Source organism: Cynara cardunculus, assembly GCF_001531365.2.
Source record: "Cynara cardunculus var. scolymus isolate 2C chromosome LG 1, CcrdV1, whole genome shotgun sequence".
Lineage (NCBI taxonomy): Eukaryota > Viridiplantae > Streptophyta > Magnoliopsida > Asterales > Asteraceae > Cynara > Cynara cardunculus.
This window is the reverse complement of record NC_037528.1, coordinates 3,583,437-3,596,722: the sequence shown is the minus strand read 5'-3', so window position 1 is coordinate 3,596,722 and position 13,286 is coordinate 3,583,437. Positions and strand designations below refer to the sequence as shown.

Genomic DNA, 13,286 nt, shown 5'->3' with positions numbered 1-13,286 from the left:
TGACATAGATAAAAAATTTAAAATACAATATTCTAATAAAAAATAGTTTGAAAATACATTGTTATAATAAAAAAATTTAAAAAATATAATATTATAATAAAAAAATTTATGAAAATGGACGGCTATTTTGTAAATTTTGCCCAATTTTTTTTTTCAGTAGATTGGGCTCTGCTATTTGGGCCTTGGTTATGATTCGGTAGCAAGTTGCCAAGTTCCATGCGAATCTTGATTACCGTCATTCGGTTTCGCGATCAATAATATACTTCCTAAACCCTAGCTGTATCTGTTCCCTCTGTTTCCCTTCCGGCACTCCAAATCTCAGTTCTTCCGATTAGGTGCGAGTCGGAAAATCTGTATTCATGGCGTCGGCGGATCAAACAGTGTTGCAGTTCGTTCCACTGTCCAGTAGCTTGTCAGCCAAGGTTCACCCTCTTGTAATCTTCAACATCTGCGATTGTTTTGTGAGACGACCAGACCAGGCCGAGAGAGTCATTGGAACGCTTCTTGGATCCATTCTCCCTGACGGCACCGTTGATATTCGTAATTCCTATGTCGTTCCTCACAATGAATCGTCTGACCAGGTTGGCGTTACATTAACCTATCCTTTTCTTTTTGTTGCCTGTCAAGTGTTCGTTTTAACGTTCCACATAAATTGGATAAAGAATGATTAAATCTTGATTGACGGTTGATGCTATGTTGCTTACTGTTAGGGCAGAAATATAATTATTGAATTACAAAATGAAAATAATGCCTAACAGCAAGGTTCTGGTTTTTGGCGCACGATGTAGTCCTGATTTTTTATGTTCAACAGAAGTTAGAGGTGGCACACCGTATTTTTACTGAAATTGAAACTCCACCATTTCCATAATAAATGAAAATTTTCCCCAAGTTTAAGATATAATGGCATTTTCATCTGACGCTTCTTTCATTTTCTCTTCAATCATGTTGCAAGGTTGCCCTGGATATAGATTATCATCACAACTTGTTATCTTCTCACCAGAAGGTGAACCCTAAAGAAGTGATTGTTGGATGGTAATTTCTCATCAAATGTTATTTTGTCAGTTTGCATAATCAGTCTGGTTTTAGGTATTGTTTCGATCATGTTGTTGTCATGATATTTGAATCTTGTTTGCATGACTTGAGAATTGATAATTGGTTGCGATTTGACTACCATATTTTTTTGAATTATATAATATTTATATGCGGCAAATATTGGGAGGTTGGGTGCCGGATACCGCTAGGCCATTGGCCCTTTTGGTATTGGCTGCCATATTTTATTGCTTACTTTCCATGAATGCCAATGTTCAAATAAATCCTTGAAGAGGTAGTATAGCACCATGCAATTTCTTCAAGTTAGGAGCGAAACTGCAATTCTCATAATATGCGACCTTACCATTAATTGCTTCTAGCTTTTGTGTGAAAATGATGGATGAAGCCTACAGTAGATCACTATATGAGAATCGAAATCATTTCCCCAGTGCTGAGGTGTAGATTCTATAAGATCTCATTGATGATCTTTATGGCGGTTGTGTCCCAGGCAACATTTATGTATGTGGGATAAGGGGTAGATGCCTATTTGCTTCTTTTTGTTAACTAATTTAGTCTCAAATTGGAAATAGAGATTGTCAAGAGCTGGAACGATTTCCATTCCATTTTATAAATTTCTTTCAAGGTATCTCATCTATTTATTACTGGTTGGTGGACTCAAGGTATGCCATCTATTTGTTATTGGTTGGTGGACTTAAGGTATCTCATATATTTGTTGCCTGGATGATAAGAATAATAATAGGATGCAATTCTGTGTTCACCTGAGTCCCTGGAGCGACCATCGTTTCCCTTGTTTGTTCGATTTTACGGCAATGGAACCAAATTGATAAGAATGATAATAGAATAAATGATACAGTAAACAAAATCAAAGGATTAAGCTATTTGATTATCGGATTCAAAAGATTGAGATGACAAAATCAAAAGGAAGCCTATGAACGTCCTTTCCTCTTGCCCAAGCTTTCACAGCCGAATACTATCTATTAAAAATGTAATTCTTGCCCGACTCCTTATTCCTAATAGGATTCATATTTATAGTATTCATATTTGGAATTGGGCTTAGGCTTTGGCCAGTGGGTCGGTGGGTCGTTCCCTATCAATGTGCTGTCTTTAAGAGTATCAACGAACTGAGTTTGAATGGCGATTGCATCCTCCCAAGTAGTTGCTTCAATGCTACCTTACCTAATTGAATCATGTGGTTATTCATAAGGGCTGTTGTATCCCCTATAACTGCTGGTCATGTCTAAAGCAAAGGTTAACTTTAAGGTGAGGAGGAGATTCCCTGCAACTCAATAAGAGTTCCATCTTTCCAGAACCGCATTTGTTGGGTCTGCCAATTAGAAACATCGCCCAAGGTTCCTAACCACGCTATGCCAAGAATCATGTCAAAAGGGTCCCAAATAATAGATCAAAGCATCTACGGTTCAAGTAAAGGTCTCCAATTGCATTGAGACCCTTTCGCATACTTTAGAGATGCGAACTCGGATACCACCGCCAAAACAGATGGAAAGAGGATTTGTTTGTCGAATTTCCAACTCTAAAGCCAACACTAACTGTTTCGAGATGAAGTTATGTGTTGCTCCACTGTCTACCAAAATTTGAACGGGTACGCCCTGTAATTCCCTGTCTCCTTGAAGCGTCTTCAAGGACGGAGAGAAATCTGATGCAAATCCATAAAACTCAAGGGCATTATACTCCCCATCTGAGATCGAATCATCATTTCTTTTTTCCTCAATACAACGAATTTCACCGTCCCCACCTAACTCCTTGCCATTGACCAACAAAATCATCCAAAGTTGTCCGTCGGTGCACTTATGTTGGGGAGAATAATTTTCCTCACAACTGAAACACAGCCCAAAGTTTGGCGTGTATATTCCCATTCCTGCTTTGTTAGATGCCGAGTTCCCGAGAATTGGTTAACGGGTGTGTTTTTGGTGACATTGAAGGGAAATTGGGCTGGTTGGACTGAGGGTAGGTTGAATTAAGGAAGATGTCCTTATCTACGCATTGGGATGAATCTTGTAGAGTGTTTCCAGGAATAATTAAGTCCACTGGTTCGGTATTGGTTGGTTTTATCTTTATGAGTGGCAGTTGAGAGCCCTAAGCCAATTCTTAATATCACTTTAGAGGCCATGATGGAACATCCCTGTGGATTGAGCCTCCGACTGATCTGGAATAAGGGCTGAGAGAGCTTCAAAGTTCTCTATATATTCATTGTTATCCCCTTCCTGGTACAGGGATCCCATAGCTTCATGTGCATTGTGGAATTTAGTTCCACCAAATTGGACCATCAGTTTGTCCCGAAATTTTTCCCAACTGGTGTGGGTGTTGATTAGAAGATCAGTAAACCAATTATGGGCAGATCCATCCATACACATTTGTGCTAATTTTAGTTGAGGGAGGGCCGGAGGGGTTTATGGACCTGAAAATAGAGTTCGGCTTTAGTGATCCATCTGTTGGGATTAACGCCCTCAAACACTGGAAGTTTCACCTTAGGCATCGATAAAATGGGGGTTTCAAAGTGATTGTTCCTGATGAAGGAACCGAAGCCACGATCGAGATTCTTCTCAGCGAAATTGTAACCCTCATTCTCTGGAGTTCTCTTGAATGCTGATCCCCCCCTTTCATAAATCTGTCGTTTGCCCTGATGTTTTTGGTAATCAGTCGCCAATTTTTTGAGAGATTTGGGTAATTTATTGAGGATCTCCTTAATCGAGTTGACCGACAAAAACAGATCCTTCACCTGATTAGAGAGGGCTTCAATTTTTCCATCTTGAGCATCAATCCTCGATTGTAATCGTGTGTTCATCTGAGTCTCTGGTTCCCTTCCTTGTTCGATTTCCCGGCAATGGAACTAAATTGGTAAGAATGATAACAGAATAATCTATATAGCAAACTGAATCAAAGGATTAAGCTATTTGATTATCGGATTCAAAAGATTGAGATGGCAAAATCAAAAGGAAGCCGATGAACAGCCTTTCCTCCTACCCAAGCTTTCACAGCTGAATACTATCTATTCAAAAATACAATTCTTGCCTGATTCCTATTCCTAATAGGATTTATATTTATAGTACTCAAGTTTAGAATTGGGCTTAGGCTAGTGGGCCGGTGGGTTGTTCCCTATCACTGGACTAGTCAGTTGCAACCTATTCATGCATGACAACCTGTGTAGGGAAGGATGCAAGACTGCAAGTGTCAGTATTGCTTGTTATATAGGCTTGAAATGCCTTGAACAGCAGCAAAACAATGTAAAATGAAGCTTCAGAGAAGATAATGAATCCAAAATAATCATATATTCTAACTGAACATTACAAAATATAGAACCATGGGAATCTAAGAGCCTCACCTTCTTTTTGGGATTATCTCTCAAGAAAGAAAGGTTGCCTTAAGAACCTTTCGGAGTTTACCAATGTAAAGAGCTTATTATTTCAAGTTACCTGATACCAAGAGGTGTAGGTGATTGGGGCCTTTTGCAAAGTTTGCACATAGTGTCAAGCGAATATAGAATGATGGTTTGAAGGGATCATAAATTTCTTTAACTTTCTCATTTTATTCACAGTTCCTTAAATTTTAGAACTCTTTGTAAAACATTGCTGTCAGTTGTGAACTTGTGACTCTGAAGATTGTAGATACCGATTCTTCACATGTGGACGATATGGAGCTTTATTATCCATATGATTTTGTGATTGTTGGACTATTTTATAAGGTCCCTTGTAAGAAATAAAATAACAAAGTACGCCCAGCAGGTAACTATATAACTGCAAAGCAATGTCGTGGGATTAAAATAACTAGCAGTCTTTTAGAGCCTTTTTTTAAAATGTCCTGCCTTAAACATACAAGGGCCGGTTCTCAAGTATTAGGAGAGATTGTCAGGTTCTTTGACACCATATGCTAAAATGTGTCTCAAATTGGTCACCTGTTTAATCATTATACAAGTTATTGAAACGTATAATATTTGTCTCTTCATTTACATCACAGCCTGAATGACACCTTTGCCAGCCATGATCTAAAAGGATATCGTTCTCTTATCTCAGCTATAAACATAGCCTTTGCTTGGAAAGTATTTTCTTGTAATTTGCAGAACCTCTTTTTAAATTACTAAAATATGTCAAAATTTGATGTCATTTAGGGATACTGCTTTTTTCATAATGATGTTCTGCTATTTTCATAATGATGTTAGTATAGCATCAATAATGTTTTCTATCTTCAACTCTTATAACTATGCTGTTTTTCCTAACTTTTACTGGTTTCAGTTATCTATCATAAGTGCAAATTGTTAAAGTTTCACTTTATGCTTACAAGTTCTTTGAATGTGTACCCTACAAGTTGACCATCTTGTTAATAACTTTTTGTGGACCATGGAGCAAATTTCAACAATTTGATTGTGCCATGTTAAAACTGTCTAGGTTTTCAACTGGATTTGGTGTCACGGGTGGTAGTGCTCTTATTCATGAGTTCTATTCTAGAGAAGTTGCAAACCCCGTTCACCTGACTGTGGACACTGGATTCACCAATGGGGAGGCTTCCATAAAAGCATTTGTTTCTGTTAACTTGTCTCTGGGAGATCAGCAACTTGCTGCTCAGTTTCAAGAAATACCTCTGGATCTGCGTATGGTTGAAGCCGAGCGTGTTGGATGTATGTGTTAACACACTCTTTCCCTCCATTCTTTTTATATCCAATGGTGAAAGTGTTACTTTATTTGGTATTGTCCATTCATTTGCTAGACAGTTTACAAGTAATGAAATTGCAAGGGGCATATTGATTTAACTGAAGATAAATAACCATATTGAATTGCGACAAAAAGCCGAAAGCAAGTTTAAACGATATACTGTTGTTGTAGTAGAGAGTCTATATTCTTCACTTCATTGATCTTGCATTTAATCATTTTGCATGAGATGCTTCAAGATGACATGGTACGACCGTGCGAGTTTATTTTGTTTTCTGCTACTTTGTTATTGGCAAAGGTGTGCTTGTTGAATATAATCATATTCAAGGGGACTCGTGGTTAAACTAAAATATAACGTTCTTGTTTGTAGTTGACATCCTCAAGGCCACAGCAGTTGACAAACTCCCGACTGATATGGAAGGAATGGAAGCCACAATGGAAAGATTGCTTCAATTAATAGATGATACCTACAAATATGTTGACGACGTTGTGGTGAGATAGACTTCATATTGATTACATCTTATACAAATTTTTCACAAATGCCTATTCTTTAAACATCCATTTTTACTTCTTGTAGGAAGGTCATGTTGCACCAGATAACAACATTGGAAGATTTATATCAGAGACTGTGTCGTCCATTCCTAAGCTATCTCCATCGGCTTTTGACAAGCTTGTGAACGATAGTCTACAGGTAAAGATAGATCTTCTCTACCCCAAAAATAGATTCACCTTGCAATATTTCTTTAGCTCCAAAAAAGTCATTCAAATGGTTTGATATTCCTAAATTACCCTTCTTCCATTGAAGATTGTCAGGATCCATGATATTACATGTTTTGCAAGCCTGGCTTCTTCAAAGAAACAGTCTCCCCACCCCAAAGGGCGGAGACAAGGTCTGCCTACATCTACCCCCAGACCCTGGCTCTGTGTGGAAGATATAGTGAGCTCATTTTATTTTGTTGGAATGGAAAAAAATAAACACTATATGTATGTGGTTCAGCAATTTGGTAACATCCAAGGTTATCACTAGACTGGCAACATGTTTACAAGCCAAATTCAGAACAAGTAACCATATTAACTGTTGGTTATAACTGTTCTCTTATCCGCAAAGTCAGGATCTGAATGACCTCCATACTCAACATGGGGAACAAGTGATATTGTTGATCAATTCTAAATTCATCTTATGGTAGCTGGTTGATTTTATATATTTGAAGTGATTTAGACTCATAATGACATTTGGTGTTTGATAGGACCAATTGCTGTTACTATACTTGTCAAGCATTACAAGGACACAACTGAGCTTAGCAGAGAAATTGAACACAGCTGCCCAGGTCCTGTAATCATCTTGCTCTTTTCCACCAAAAGACAAGATTTTGTGGTTTTGTTAGGAAATGGTTGTATCGCTTTCTCCTACAACATGTAAMAGCGCACACGCAAGATTATTTTCTGCTGCAACTGATGTTTATGGATGCTACTATAAATTGAGGTTTAGATTCAACAACCTGTTTACTGCTGTTATTATTCTTTTTTCGGGATCTTTCAGTTTGAATGTTTACTTGTTCGCAGTGGATATAGTTTCTTGACGACGGTTATCTTGTAGGTGCTTAAAATGTTGCATGGTAAAAACGATGGTCGGTTTTTTTGGTTTAAAATGGTGTATGGATGACGATAGAAAGATAGCAATTTATATCTTCTTCTCCTGCTATAACAGGTACTATTTAATGCTTGTTTCAACTTCAAAAATCAAGATGAATACATTAAATTCTTTTTGGCAAGTCTCGAAGGTGAGTTTGTTGTCTAGATATGATAGAATAGGACAAGGTAGAACCAAAAAGGATAGGAAAGAATAATACAATTGTTCAGATAAAATTGGACATAACAAAACAAGTATAATGAATTGTATATATGTTTTGATTAATTTATATAATTTATTAAATTATTATAAAATAATTATTTTTTATAACAAAATATATCATTAAAAAGTTTTTTTTTTTCAAAAACAATTAAGATAACATCAAAATGCAGTTTTCAATTTTTTATATTATTCATTTTCTATGTTAGTTTTATTATTAAATAAATAATAAATTACATACATTAAAGAATATAAAAACCATATAAAAATATAATATTTTTAGGACGGTAAAATGAAAGTTTAAAAAGCATAGAATACAACAAATAAAATCTAAAGAATGAATAAAATGTAAAAAAGATAAATATTTCATGTTTTAGAAAAGTATTAAGTTTTATTTTGAGTATATATTGGTAAAATATCTGTTTTACTGTTCCGGTTTGTTCCATATGAAAGTCCTGCTAAACATAGAACATAGATCCCCTTTTATTTTGTCCGTGTACCAAACGCATCGAAGGGTGATAGTAATTGATAGTCGATTTTTTATTCCTTTTGTTAATTGTCAGTCCCCGACCTAGTTTGTAGGTACCTTGATAAATCCCAGGGTTTTACAGAACAATTGCCTTGCAAAACTCAAACTAGGAAGTAGGAACTTTTGAGAAAAATTCTCAAAGGCCCAGGTAATATAGCAAGGTTTAGATCAACCTTTTGAAGAGAATCGATTGAGTTACAAAAAGAATTGCTGGATTATAAGAAGAGAGTTTATACTAAATGAGTTTTCTTATGTATTCACCGAATAACTTACAAATTTTGAATATATTAAAAAATTGTTTTAATCATAGTCATTCAGATGTGATATTGCAATCTATCACATGTGATACAGAATAAAACACACAAGCAATTTTTTACACGACTTGACCTAGTCGGCCACACACAATCGGGTCCTTTCATGTTTATTATCACAAATAATAAAACTATTATTACGTTTTTATAAAATGGGTTTATTCTCTCCGTATATATAAAAAAGTCATTTTGAAATTGAATTCATATTAGATGAGTTATCACAAAAAAAATATATAAGTAAGATGAAAATGATTGAGAAATAGTAAAAAGTTGGCAATGGCTGAATGAAGGGGGGGAATAGGTGTCGGGTTAGTGAGGATGGCATTAAGGAAATCAGGGCCGCCTCAATTTCACGCCTCTCTCTCTCTCTCTAAAAACACTTATCGATTTTGTTGATGAGACAAATGGAAACAGACACCACTATCTCACCCTTTTTGACTCTTTTACCAACATTTCCCCCCCTACTATATATATATTTTAAGAATTGTTTATATATAAAAAATAAATGTTAAACATGTTTGGTTTGAGCATATATATATATATATATATATATATATATATATATATATATGATGTTTAAACAAAAATACCTCCATTTTACGAAAATATAAAAACATATTTATCACATGTGATAATACACCGAGGGGACTTGGTGGTATGTGAACGACGTGGCCTGTGACTTGGGTCGCACCAAAGTCCTTTGCATCTTTAATTTAGTATCACATCAATAATATCCATATTACATGTGTGATAATACACGTGAGGGGGTTCAGTGGTACACGAGCGACTTGACCCACAACCTAAGACACCTCAAGATCGTCTACATATTTGTTTTAATATCACATATATCATATAAGGTATGTGTATTTACACCTCTAATTATTTTGTAGACTAATATGGTAAAATTAGAGTAAAGAGATATCCATGATACGTATAGTCGACAAGTATGCAGTTTGCAACAAACCACCCCAACCTATACAACTACAAATATTCATAAACAAAACAAAGGGAGATGGGAGACAAAGACAGAAAGGAACCGCAGCCAAACTAAGTTTCCAAATGCTACACGACAAATTCAACTCATTATTATATTACTATTTTCGTCTCCCTTATAATTTATTAACTAAGGGACTATTTGTCAGTTGTTAAATGGTTTAGTGTCAGAATGATTAAAAGGCTTTCATGATATAGTGCAAAATAAAATATAATTGTTTGGTAATTATTTACAACAAAATTAGGGGGTTGAATGATTAAGGAAGGACCAGGATACAAAATCATTCAAGGGGTTTTAGAATCATTAAGAGGCATACCTCTTAACAAACAAACAACCCCTAAATCAAAAAGTTTAAAGATTTATCAATTAGGTTCAGGTTCAGGTTCAAATGAAGTTCAATATTTTGGAAGAATACTTAACACTATATATGATTATATGTACGATACACAAGTTTAATCATATATGATTACACACATGTTGTATTGACAACATATAAACGATTAATTGTATATTATTATACACACCAAAAAAAAAATGTAATCATATATGATGTTGAGACTTGTATTCTTGCAAAATATTTAACTTCTTGCTGATCCTTCCTCTTATCAACTAATACTATATAAAACATGTGCAAGACTCGGGGCATCTCCAATAGCAATGCCAAAATACGGATTTGGAGATTTAACGATCAATGGTATCAGTGGTATCGATTATACTGATACTTGTGGTATCAGTGGCACATGCCATCATATTATTTCTCCGTCGAAGGGTAAAAAGATTAGATTTCGTGAACGGTGCAACCATATTAATTTGTTGTGTGTCACCGTATATATTTTGAAACTACGATGAGAACAAATTTTATTTGATAGAGTTGGTTTGCAAGACTTTTATTCTACCCAACACTCAAGTTTGAATCATGTTAATGTCATTTTCTTAGTCAGATGGTGTCACCCTTTGAAAAAAAGAATCTGTATATTTGTTTCTTATAGTCAAACATTGCTACCGTTTGAAAATTTTCTCAATATTTTTTTCTTATGATCAAATGGTGTCACTGTTTGAAAAAAATTATGGGTCCATCCCTGAATGTAAAACCCTTCAAATTTAGAAAAAAAATCTTTAAAACTCTATATAAAAGAGGAAAATAATATTTATTTTTTTCCCCCACCAATCAGTATTGAAAATAAATGTTTATAAGAGAGAAATAATATTTTATTAAATGTATTTGTTATTTTAATAAAATAATTAATGCAAAAATTGCTAAAATAGAGCAGCTGTTGAAGTTGGATATAATCTTTTTAGATGGCTTCTGACAAATTCTTCAAAATGGAGAGAAATAAAAAGTCAAAATCTCTAAACATATTACATTCATCTCCAACAGATTTTTTTTCATTTTGGAGATTACACTATTAATTATATTATTAAAATATTTAATATATAAATCATTACATATTATTTCTCTCTTAACATGTAATTTCAAACAATCTCATTGATAGAATGAATAAAAAAATCATTTATCAACCACAAGGGTGGTATCTGATTAGTTTGAGCTTAACTCAAATGGTCAAAAGTGTAAGGAGATCTCAGGTTCAAATCCAAGGAGGAACAAAAATCCCTTTGTGGCCACGGAGGTTCAAATGCTGTGACTCCAGTCGATCTGCAAAGCAGGTGGTCATCTTGGGATTAGTTGGCTCGCATAGCGGGTTGTATATCCAAGTTAATAAAAAAATTCTTTTATCTATCACAAGTATTCATTTTTGGAAAATTTTATTCAAATCTGAAGAATTTCATTATCTCTTTCATACCTTCTCTATTTTAAAGAAGGTTTTGGAAATCTTTTGAAATAAAAATCTCTAAATCTCTATTTTATAGAATCTGTTAAAGATGATCTCAGAGCATATCCAACAGATTCTCTAAAATAAAGAACCAAAAATCAAAATCTCCAAAAACATGTTTTCTATTTTGAAGAATCCGACACTGATTACAACATTAAAATATTGCATTCATCTATTGAAATATCATTTCTTTCTCTAATATTTATTTTTAAAGTTTTCTATCAGATAAAAACCCTTCTATCTTTCTTATTTTTTTTCATTTTTAAGAAACTGTTGGAGATATTATTAGAAATTTTGATTTTATTTAAAAAAATATAACAAAATTATTAAAAAAACTTTTATTATGTAATACAATTAATGATCACTAAAATTATCAATAATATTTTATGTAATCTAGAAAAAATTGCATCAAAATGAAAATAACTTTCACTTGATTCTTATTTTGGGGAACCAACTTTCAAAATCGTCATTTAGGGGTCTCTATCAAACTTTTTGTTTATTTAAGGGTCTGGTTGACTTGTTAACCTGTTAATGCTGATATCATCCAGATATTTTACCAACTAAAATATTCCACATTATATTAATTTTTTTATTTTAAAACTAATATTTCACGTCATATTTAAAATTACAAAATAATTATAGAAAATAATTAAAATTCGTTTTTTTCTTCAAAAATTAATGCAATAAAATCTATTTTTCATTTCAAATCTCGTTTTTTTTTAATTCATATATCAAATTGAAGATTTTTTTCAAAAATAAAAATCCAAAATACCACAATAAAAGTTGTTTTTTACTAATGCAATAAAAAATCAATTTAATAAAAAAAATTAATTGATGCAATATAAAATAAATATTAAATATCACATTCAAGATTTTTATATCCAACCAATCCGTATAAATATTAAAGTTTAAATCAAATTTGGTAAATCAAACCAAAAGTTTGATATAGACCCTTAATTTACATGTTACTTGTTCAACAGGTTAACCAGATCTTTAAATAAACAAAAAGTTTGATAAAGATCCCTAAATAACAACTTTAAAAATTGGTTCCCCAAAATATGAATTAAGTGAATATTGTTTCCATTTTGATACAATTTTCTCTTTTTAACCTATTAATTTAATTTAATTAAAATAAAAAATGAATTTGATGGTCAAGAACATGGTTGGGAATTGGAGAAAGCAAATTGACCCTTTCACTCCTTCCAACAATTACACTCCGACCACATCAGGTTAAAAAAAACACCCATTCTTTTTTATTTAAACTAAATCTAATTATTAATCCATTAAAATATATTTTTTTATTCTATTTAATTTAACAAATAAAATCCACTGATTTGAAAAAAAAACACAACAATCCAACTTACAAAATACTAATTATTAATATATTAAATATAATATTATTTATACGTACGTTTAGTCAACTTGCATAAAGCTTAATTTGGACTAAATGACATAATTAGTACTAAAACTAACATTATCACGAGGGTAATATAGACATTTCATCTATTTGTAATCGAATATGCACAAATTCCCATAATAGATTCAATTTCCATTAATTGATTATTAATTTTTTTACCATTTTTGTCAAATGTGATGTTTTTTTAACATTCAAAACGTTGGTTTAGTTCATTTTGTCAAATTTGATGTTATATTTAATACTTTATTTTTGTTATATTCAAATGGGTTTTAAGCTATTATATTTAATTCTTTTACTGTATAAATATCAGTCATTAAAATCTATAGTTTTTACAAACAAATAATTTGTGAATAAATTATAAAAAAACGATAATTATTTATAACCATGTTTTTTTTGGTATGTTGATATGGTAAAATAATTATAAGCATGCGTATAGTTGTTTATAAACATGGGTCTTGATGCTTTGCATATAATTTTTATAATTATTAAATAAATATAATCCCTTTTTTTGAGCAAAAAGAGATACGTGTTAATGTCTATCTCCCTTTTCTTGATTTGTGTAGTATAAAATTATTTACCATTTTAAAAGGTGTTTAGATTGCTCATTAACTATTTTGATGTCACATCGATAATAAGCAGTTTT

At 32.9% G+C, this 13,286-nt stretch overlaps 1 protein-coding gene across 1 annotated transcript; it reads left to right on the top strand.

The window, feature by feature from the left end:
* Positions 1-218: 218 nt before the first annotated feature.
* Positions 219-7,276, top strand: LOC112512740 (eukaryotic translation initiation factor 3 subunit F). The gene is made up of 6 exons (XM_025118862.1): positions 219-581; positions 953-1,032; positions 5,451-5,680; positions 6,082-6,203; positions 6,289-6,402; positions 6,959-7,276. Exons 1-6 carry the CDS (start codon positions 360-362, stop codon positions 7,046-7,048), a joined length of 858 nt encoding a protein of 285 aa, XP_024974630.1. The 5' UTR covers positions 219-359; the 3' UTR covers positions 7,049-7,276.
* Positions 7,277-13,286: the final 6,010 nt, after the last annotated feature.

Bases quoted from the DNA above. Each gene is read 5' to 3' on its own strand.
- LOC112512740 (XM_025118862.1), top strand. From the start codon at position 360: ATGGCGTCGGCGGATCAAACAGTGTTGCAGTTCGTTCCACTGTCCAGT. The intron at 1,033-5,450 runs GTAATTTCTCAT...AAAACTGTCTAG, and splicing joins AAAGAAGTGATTGTTGGATG to GTTTTCAACTGGATTTGGTG. The intron at 6,403-6,958 runs GTAAAGATAGAT...GGTGTTTGATAG, and splicing joins TTGTGAACGATAGTCTACAG to GACCAATTGCTGTTACTATA.